General features: G+C 54.5%; 1 protein-coding gene across 3 annotated transcripts in view; it reads right to left on the bottom strand.

Moving 5' to 3' along the window:
• whrna (whirlin a) overlaps window positions 1-10,000 on the bottom strand; it is a 66,037-nt gene that overhangs the window by 12,714 nt on the left and 43,323 nt on the right. For 2 of the 3 annotated variants that reach the window (XM_084686963.1, XM_084686964.1), the window contains exons 4-6: window positions 6,017-6,225; window positions 4,668-4,704; window positions 250-462 (exon numbers count right to left, since the gene is read on the bottom strand). In XM_084686963.1, coding sequence (XP_084543089.1) covers window positions 250-462; window positions 4,668-4,704; window positions 6,017-6,225 — 459 coding nt within the window. Of the gene's footprint in view, window positions 1-249; window positions 463-4,667; window positions 4,705-6,016; window positions 6,319-10,000 lie in introns of all 3 variants that reach the window. The other variant, XM_084686962.1, reaches the window with a different exon arrangement.

Here is a 10,000-nt window from a genome sequence, read left to right as displayed (position 1 = left end):
CCCCAGCCCCCCACCCCAGCCCCCCACCCCAGCCCCAGCCCCCCAGCCCCCCAGCCCCCCAGCCCCCCACCCCAGCCCCAGCCCCCCAGCCCCCCAGCCCCCCACCCCAGCCCACCCCAGCCCCCCAGCCCCCCACCCCAGCCCACCCCAGCCCCCCAGCCCCCCACCCCAGCCCCAGCCCCCCACCCCAGCCCAGCCCAGCCCAGCCCAGCCCACCCCAGCCCCCCAGCCCCCCACCCCAGCCCCCACCTTGGCGTGGGTGTTGAGCAGCTCGAACAGGGCCATGACCAGCGGCTCCACCCCGATGTGTCCGTCCCTGTACTCCTCCACGTAGTAGCCCATGGTGCGGCGCTCAGCCTCCGTCAGCAGGTGGCGAGCCTGCTCCTCCAGCAGGGCCCGGCTCTGTGGCACCAGGCTGGACAGGGTCACCTGGGAGCCCGCCACGCCCTTGTAGAAGACAGGCTACGGGGGGGGGGGGGGTGGGGGGGGGCGGGGCGGGGAAGTGTGGATAGAGGTGGAGGGTGGGGGGGGTGGAGGGAGGGGGGGTGGATACAGGGAGGTGAGGGCGGGGCGGGGAAGTGTGGATATGGGGTGGGAGGTTAAAGGGGGTGTTGATGGGGTTAGGGTTAGGGTCCGGGAGGGATGGATAGAGGAAGGGTGGAAGATCGGGTGATAGGGGGAGAGCCATGTTGGGTGGAGGAGACAGGTGGAAGATGGGGGGGGGGGTTAGAATGGATGAAGGAGGAGGAGGAAAAAGAGGGGGAGGAGAAGTGTTTTGAGAAGGGAGGCATGGGAACGAAGGATCGGGAAGGAGAGAACCAGGGTTGAACACAAGGCAGGAAATGAAACAGCGAGAGGGGAAGAGAAAGACAGAGGGGGAGAGTTAAACAAGACACACAGAGAGCCATAGAGAGAAAGACAGAGGGGTAGAGTTAAACAAGACACACAGAGAGCCATAGAGAGAAAGCGAGAGAGATACAAGACAGAGAGGCATAAATCATACATGCATACGGTGCAATAACCATCCATCACAAGCCCAAGGCTGATCAACGGAGGCCAGGGTGTTGCGCTCTCTCTAGCGCTCCATGGCAAACCAGGCCTCAAGGCTTGTCTCTCTGGAGAGAGAGAGACACTCTCTCTGCCGCGCTGTTCTCCTCCTGGCCCACAGAGAGAGACTCTCTCTCTCCTCCTGGCCCAGAGAGAGAGACTCTCTCTCTCCTCCTGGCCCACAGAGAGAGACTCTCTCTCTCCTCCTGGCTCACAGAGAGAGACTCTCTCTCTCCTCCTGGCCCACAGAGAGACTCTCTCTCTCCTCCTGGCCCACAGAGAGAGACTCTCTCTCTCCTCCTGGCCCACAGAGAGAGACTCTCTCTCTCCTCCTGGCCCACAGAGAGAGACTCTCTCTCTCCTCCTGGCCCACAGAGAGAGACTCTCTCTCTCCTCCTGGCCCACAGAGAGAGACTCTCTCTCTCCTCCTGGCCCACAGCAGGACTCCATCCAGACATGGAGAGACAGCACTGAAGAAGCGCAGAAATCTCTCCTCCTTTTCAACCCTCGTCCCCCCTCTGCCGTGACCTCATTTACCCTCATCTCCCCCCTCTGCCCTTGCTCTCTGCTTGGCTCTGTATCTCCTTGCAAACAGGCCTTCTTTTAATTAGCTCCTTAATCAAAGGCACCACTTCAAAGCCACCAGCCACAGGATAGAAGACAAAGTGAGAGAGAAGAAGAGAGAAGAAGACAGAGAGAGAGGGGCGAGCCTCCTTACTCCTAGCTGGTAACCAGACAGAGAGAAAGAGGGGCGAGTCTCCTTACTCCTAGCTGGTAACCACACTCATCCGTCTGAATTAACATCTCTGGGTAGCAGTGTAGCTGCAGAGCCAAAAGTTCCTGGCCCAAGGTGATCCAGCTCTCAGCTCCAGCAAAAACTTCCAAATCTTTCTCTCACACACACCCCACACTGCACACACACCACACTGCACACACCCCACACTGCACACACACCACACTGCACACACACCACACTGCACACACACCACACTGCACACACAAACATTTCTCAGAAACACACTGAGAGCAGCGTTAGCCAAGGGCACACTGGAGGTGTAGACCCAGTAACAGGGATAACCAAGTCTCCCAGCACCCAGTAACAGGGATAACCAAGTCTCCCAGCACCCAGTAACAGGGATAACCAAGTCTCCCAGCACCCAGTAACAGGGATAACCAAGTCTCCCAGCACCCAGTAACAGGGATAACCAAGTCTCCCAGCACCCAGTAACAGGGATAACCAAGTCTCCCAGCACCCAGTAACAGGGATAACCAAGTCTCCCAGCACCCAGTAACAGGGATAACCAAGTCTCCCAGCACCCAGTAACAGGGATAACCAAGTCCCCCAACACCAATGACCTGGGATACAAACACACTGCTGCTGTCATTAAACAAGGATTTGTTAATAACAATTACTGTTTGACCCAAAGGCTGTGGCCCTGATTTTACTGTAAGTAATTGAACTCTGCAAGGCACTGTTACAGTAGCCATCACTATGGTCTTATGAAAGGGTTTGGTGGTTAAACTGATGGGGCAGGTGCTGGGGAAGGGGCTATAGAGAGAAGAGGAAGTGAGAGGAGGAGTGGGAGAGGAGAGAGAGGAGGTGAGAGGAGGAGGGGGAGAGGAGAGAGAGGAGGTGAGAGGAGGAGGGGGAGAGGAGAGAGAGGAGGGGGAGAGGAGAGAGAGGAGGGGGAGAGGAGAGAGAGGAGGTGAGAGGAGGAGGGGGAGAGGAGAGAGAGGAGGTGAGAGGAGGAGGGAGAGAGGAGAGAGAGGAGGTGAGAGGAGGAGGGGGAGAGGAGAGAGAGGAGGGGGAGAGGAGAGAGAGGAGGGGGAGAGGAGAGAGAGGAGGTGAGAGGAGGAGGGGGAGAGGAGAGAGAGGAGGTGAGAGGGGGAGAGGAGGTGAGAGGGAGCTGGATCTTCTGTGTGCACATCCAGTGAGACGACCCCTGCAGTGATTGGCTGAAGCCCACCAATCAATGGAGTTCAACTTCCGTTCTCCCCCGTTGGCTCGGACTCCCTCGCCTCACCCCCAAAGGTACGTTATGCTAACGCACGCTTAGAGCGGGCTTCTTTAAGAAGACAGGAAAGCCATTAGCCAATCAGTGCCTGAGTCCAAGTCGATTACATTCACTACAGCCCCACTGACTGGGCAGTATTGACCCATCATTCAGTAAGAAGAAAGAGATCTGCCCATGTGCTCTGTGATTCTCCCGTGCCAATCACATCGCTTAAACATGCTCAACGTCCTGTGGTGGCCCTGGTGATCACTGCCCAAATGATTGGCGTGTGACCTATTCGTAATTAATGATCTTATTAATCTAGTGGCCTTTGGCTGTAATTACAAAGAGAAAGGGATGGAGAGAAGTTGGGGGGAGGGGGGGTTAGTGGAAAAACACGGACAAAATAATCATCTGAATGAAGACTGAAAGGTGGGGGGGGGGGGGGGACCACGCTGAGTGGTCACCTCCCAGTTTGAGCGTGACAACGGAAGACATAGATTGGACATGAGCACACAGGTAACAAAGAGGATCGTATCTGAACCCGAATCCTTCTAGAGGGTTGTTTACCCTGTCCTAAGAATGTGAGCTTCGCAATAACACTTTTAGGGAAAATCAGTGTGTTAGAGTATCAACATCATACCAGCAAGTCTTCACTGCAGAATGAATCTAGTTCTCTGTCCCTGACTCTCTGCTGTTCTGAAGGACTGTCTTGTCTTCATAACTGGCTGCTCACTTTTATAGAGGGGTACTGTTTCTGCATATAAACATGAAGGATCTACCGAGCTCTTTCTGAAAACAAACTTGGAAGGTAACCTTGGAACACAACGTGTTCATCGCTTGGTCCTGCTCCCAATTAGTTAGAGCTTTTTATCTTCCCCCTGTCCTCACCTGTTTTCTCTATTATCTCTCTTTTTTTCTCATTCCCTGTTCTTCTCTCCTCTCTCCCTCTCTGCTTACCTGCGCTGTCTCTCCTCTCTCCCTCTCTCCTTACCTGCTCTCTCTGTCTCTCCTCTCTGTCTCTCTGCTTACCTGCTCTCTCTGTCTCTCCTCTCTCCCTCTCTCCTTACCTGCTCTCTCTGTCTCTCCTCTCTCCTTCTCTCCTTAACTGCTCTCTCTCTCCTCTCTCCTTACCTGCTCTCTTTCTCCTCTTTCCTCTCTCTCCCTCTCTTTCCCTGCTCTTTGCCTTTTCTCTCTCCTTCACTTTCCATGATCTCTCTCTCACACCCTTTCTCTCCTCCCACCTTTTCGTAAGCACCATGTCTTCCCCAACTATCCGCCTCTCAGCTCTCTATCCAAACACATTGCCCTCCAGATACTGGATCTACAACAGCAAAGTTGCAGCCAAAGTCGAGCAAACAAACCAGTGGTAAAAGTATCAGAAGGAACGTGGAAATCAAGGATTCTGCTGACGAGGTGCTTTTGGAACGCCAGAGTCCAACATCATGGAGGTCACACTTAATATTCCTCCCAAGACAGTGATGCTGTGGAGCTGAGGAACCACCTCCACCACACACACACACACACACGCAGGCAGGCATACACTCACACGCGCACACACACATGCGGGCACACACACACACACATCATGTCATAGAAACATCCCCCCATGGGGCTTGTGCTCACCTTTCCTGCTGCAGAGGCGCCCTGGTCCAGAGACAGGCTGCAACACACACAGAGAGAGAGAGAGAGAGAGAGACAGAGAGAGAGAGAGAGAGAGACAGAGAGAGAGAGAGAGAGAGAGAGAGAGAGAGAGAGAGAGAGAGAGAGAGAGAGAGAGAGAGAGAGAGAGAGAGAGAGAGAGAGAGAGAGAGAGAGAGGATTAACACCACAGCCTGGCAGCCTTCTCCACACAGTCACATGACTTCCCATTTCACATCAACACACTCACATGCACAAGCACACATCCATGTAAACACACATGCACAAGCACACATCCATACACACACACACACATCCACACACAAACATGCACATTGACACATAGACAGAAGCAAACATGCACACTCACTCACTCACACACACACACACACACACACAGGTGACCGTAAGAACATTAGGCACAGAGCCCAACATTAGAGTGATAAACGGCTCAATGTAAAACAGCTACGTTGCACTTTCTCTCTCCTCTCCTCTCCTTTCCTCCCCTCCCCTCCCCTCCCGTCCTCTCCTCTTCCCTCCCCTACCCTCCCTCCCCCCTCTCCCCTCCCCTCCCCTCCCCTCCCCTCCCCTCCCCTCCCCTCCCCTCCCCTCCCCTCCCCTCCCCTCCCCTCCCCTCCCCTCCCCTCCCCTCCCCTCCCCTCCCCTCCCCTCCTCTCCTCTCCTCTCCTCTCCCCTCCCCTCCCCTCCCCTCCCCTCCCCTCCCCTCCCCTCCCCTCCCCTCCCCTCCCCTCCCCTCCCCTCCCCTCCCCTCCGTTTGCATCCTCTGGAAGTTTAGCAGAATTGACAACACCTCAAAACCCACCACGTAAACTCAACACCTCAGAACCCACCATCTAAACTGGCAAAACAGATTGGAGAGTAAAAGCTGTTTGAGTGAAATAACTCCTGTGTCTTTATACTCTCAGGAGCCAATACAGTAACGAGCTTTAAGACCATGAGCAGACACATCGACTGAGGGAAGGCTTTTAGGGGAAGGAGGGGATATATGGTCAAATCAAAGACTGACAAGCAGAGCTATCTTTCATATGGTACATTAACTCTGGTTCTCGATCTGTCCTGAGATTCAAATTCAATTAACAAGTTTCCCTTGTAAGATCTGACGACCTTCTCCTCAGCAACGGACCAAAACTCCCCTCGCATTCTCTCTCCCTCTCTCTCTCTTTCTCTCTCCCTCTTTCTCTTTCTTTTTCTCTTTTTCTCCCTCCTCTCTCCTCCCATCCCCCCCTATTTCCATCCTCAACCTCCCTCCCCCCCTCCCTCCCTTCCTCTCCCCCCTCCCCCCTCCCTCCTCCCCTCCTCCCCTCCCCCCTCACCCAGCCACACTGCCCGAGGCGGAGCTGTCTCTGATCTGAGAGCTGGTGATCCAGCGCGTCTCTCCCACCACGGTGCGGGCGTGCGGCAGGCGGCCCACGTCCTTCACCGTCATCATCAGGTGACGCGACGACTTGAGCAGCCGCACCGCCTCGTCGTGGGGCAGGCCCAGGAAGCTGCGGCCGTTCACCTCCAGGATTTGGTCGCCCACCTGCGGGGGGGAGGGGGGGGGAGAGGGGGAGGGGGGGGCACACAGGGGGAGGAGGCGGGGCACTGAGTAGGGTGGCGCGGCCAGTAGGGCGGGCTGTGTGTCACGGGTTGAGGTGTCACATGGTAGGGGTCAGAGGTCACGGTTGGGTAGACAGAGTGCAGGTAGAGTACAGAGGTGCGGGGGAGACATGGTAGATAGTTACAAACAGAGACAGAGGGTTGGAGATACAGCAGAGATGAGGTGGAGGGGGTAGAGTAGAGACAGACAGGTAGAGATACAGTAAAAGATTAGAAATAGTGTACAAGGGTAGGGTTGAAGAGGAGAGGAGAAAAAGGAAGATATGGAGCAGAGATGATGGAGCAGAGATAGAGTTCAACAAGCAGGGACGACGGCTTGTCCCTCACAACTGCTGAGCTTCACTGGCCGAAGATCCAGACAGGAAGTCACCACCTCACTTCCTGTTGTGTATACACACGCACTCGCACACACAGACCGACAGACACTCCAAAATACAGACACAGACACTCAGACACGCTTCTAATAGTACTGTGTTTGCATTCCAGACCCCTGGTTTAACCTCCAGGGTCATGAGGGGTGGACTGGATGTATTCATCCTTCCAGGTGTCAGAGTTTTCATGTGCTCTGTAATATTCTCACTTCTCAACCACCAACGACAGCACATGCACAGTTCCCTCAGACCCGCCCAGGGGCTGAAGCTGTGACTGTGTGTGTGTGTGTGAGTGTGTGTGTGGCTTGTGAACACAGCTGTGTTTCAGCAGCAGCATGTCACCATTGTGACAGCATAAAAGCTTCTGAGAAATTGTTCATTTCTGCTGTGCTTTATTCAGAGCCCTCATCAAGCACTTCACCTTGGTCTGTGTCTGACACTCTACACACAGCCACGCGCACACACACAGCCACGCGCACACACACAGCCACGCGCACACACACAGCCACGCGCACACACACAGCCACGCGCACACACACAACACACACACATGCACACATACACACATACACACTGCTGAAGGGCTCCTGATTACATCAGAGTCATCACACAGAGTCACCTGTCAGAGCAGGATGTCTAGCATGCTCACCTGCTCCCTCACTCTCTTCCTCCATTTTCTTTCCCTTTTTTCTTTCGTTCTCTCTGTCTTTCTCTCTCTCTCTCTCTCTCTCTCTCTCTCTCTCTCTCTCTCTCTCTCTCTCTCTCTCTCTCTCTCTCTCTCTCTCTCTCTCTCTCTCTCCTGTCTCTCCCCCTCTCTCTCTCTTTCTCTCCCCCCTATCTCTCCGTCCTCTCTTTCACTCTCCCTATCTCTCTCTCTCTCTCCTGCCTTCTGTGTTGTTCTTTTCAGGAGCAGGCGGGCGATCGAGGCTCGGATATTACTCTGTCCTCTCAGTCCCTGTCTGCCGCAGCCCTGCCAGCGAGGCTGCTGGGTAATTAAACGCCAGGCAATGGCGGCGCAATTTACAAACGAGAAAGCCAATCAATGTGGGGATGAATCATAAGCCGCTTGTGTCTTGGAAAACAACCCAGGCCACAGATGAGTGTTATGTGGTCGATGATACTGAGACGGTAGTTCTCCCCGGACCGCTCGATCACAAGTCTCACGCCAACATCCACTCACCTCCGCACACTCCTTAACCACCTGTCACCCCTCACCCCTCACCCTCACACCCCTCACACCCACACACCCCTCACCCCTCACACCCCTCACCCTTCACCCCTCACACCCTTCACCCCTCACACCCCTCACACCCCTCACACACACACCCCTCACCCTCACACCCCTCACCCCTCACACCCCTCACCCACACACCCCTCACCCTCACCCACAAACCCCTCACCCTCACACCCCTCACCCCTCACCCCTCACCCCTCACCCCTCACCCCTCACCCTCACACCCCTCACCCTCACACCCCTCACCCTCACACCCCTCACCCTCACACCCTCACACCCCTCACCCTCACACCCCTCACCCCTCACACCCACACACCCCTCACCCTCACAGGCTCTATGCTTTCTGCCAAACCAGCGCCAGGACACACAGAACCGATCGTTCTCGTGGTGTGACAAAAAAAACGGTTTCCTGCGTCTGACTGGTTTAGCAAGATCTTTCTTAGCGGCATCTGTCTGTCTTCAGACGGAGGTGCTCCTGGAAGAGAGAGTTGTCAGGAGGGAGGAGAGCTCTCAGTGTAAGTCATGGGTGGGGAACGTCCGGCCCGGGGCCCGTGTGCGGCCCGCAAAATCATTTGGTCTGGCACGCCATGGCACTGCAGGAACTATATTATTAGGTGCATTATTCGTTGGCAGCAGCACTATTTTAATATGTGGAAGAGGAGGCGCGCAGTGTTGCGTACCAATGTACCAAAAGATTTCGCTCGCATTAACTGTGGAATTCCTTTCTAGCAAATCAAACCCAAAATACGTTGCTGGTTTGGGCTAAGCCCCAAATGTTTACAACGCCTGGCTCCATGCCTGATTTACACTCGGATCGATGAGCAGTCTCAAAAATGGTAGCAATATAAAAAACAATACGATCCCTTTCCGTAATCATGATACCCCCTCAGAAATGTTCACTGCCCCCCCAGTCAAAGCAGGCTGCATCCGTGCCAGCTAACATCACAAACCTCACCAAAGAGAAGCAGTTCCAGCCATCTCATTAGGGGTGAGTTAATTCAATGTTTGAAAAAATATAGCAGGCACATTTTTAAGTTGATCATTCTGTACGGCCCCTGAATGATTTTATAAATATCCAAATGTCCCTTTGCAGAAGAAAGGTTCCCCCCCCCTGGTGTGAGTCATCCCCTTCTGCAGTGCAGGGATGATCCAGGCTGTTGTCATGTGTGCCACTGACATTAGAGTAGGACAGGGAGGTGTGGTCACAGGTAAAGAGGGATCCCAAACAAGGAGGGGAGAAGAGAGGAAAGAGGAGAGAGGGGAGAGGAGGAGTAGAGAAAGGAGGAGATGAGAGGAAAGATGCGAGAGGAGAGAAGATGACAGCCCTTCACTTCACTCCACTTCACTTTTCTTCACATTTCCATCTCCCCTAATTTACTTCCACTCTCCCTGTATCTTTATCTGGGATTTCAATGGTCTTTTTTATCCTCAAATTCCGTCTCTCTCTCTTCGTCTTGTCTAGCCGATCCTCCCATCCTCCCTCCAAATCTCTCTCTCTCTTTCCCACTCTCTCTGCTACTTACTCTCTACTCTCTGCACCCCTTCGCCCCCCTGTTCCCTTACCCCTCCACGCCCCTTCTCACCCCCCCTCGTGCCCCACAGTCCCTCTTACCCCCACCCCTCCCCTCCCCTCCCCTTGACATGTCCCTGGCTTCCTTTCTCCTACATGAAGGAAGAGGGGAGCGGAGATGACATATGGACTCCCAGTGTCTGCCTTTCCAACGGGAGAGAGGTGTGTGTGTGTGTGTGTGGGGGGGGGGGGGGGGCGTGTGTGTGGGGGAGGGGGGTGCTTCAGAGGAAGACAGGAATGAAGGGAGGTCTGAAGTGAGTGTTAAGTGTTAAGTGTGACCACAGGCAGGGGAGAGTTGAGATGCTAAGTGGACGAGGTAGAAATACCAAACAGCTGTTGTCCTCTTGAATTCCCTTTCTCCCTCTGTCTAGCCTGATCAAGATTCTCTCTCTCTCTCTTTCTCCCTCCCTCTCTCTCCCTCTCTCTCTCTCTCTCTCTCTCTCTCTCTCTCTCTCTCTCTCTCTCTTTCTCTCTCTCTCTCTCTCTCTCTCTCTCTCTCTCTCTCTCTCTCTCTCTCTCTCTC

This window comes from Hypomesus nipponensis, chromosome 22, assembly GCF_054491055.1.
Source record: "Hypomesus nipponensis isolate SF chromosome 22, ASM5449105v1, whole genome shotgun sequence".
Taxonomy (NCBI): Eukaryota; Metazoa; Chordata; class Actinopteri; order Osmeriformes; family Osmeridae; genus Hypomesus; species Hypomesus nipponensis.
The sequence above is the reverse complement of the archived record's forward strand: the minus strand, read 5'-3'. Positions and strand labels throughout refer to the sequence as shown.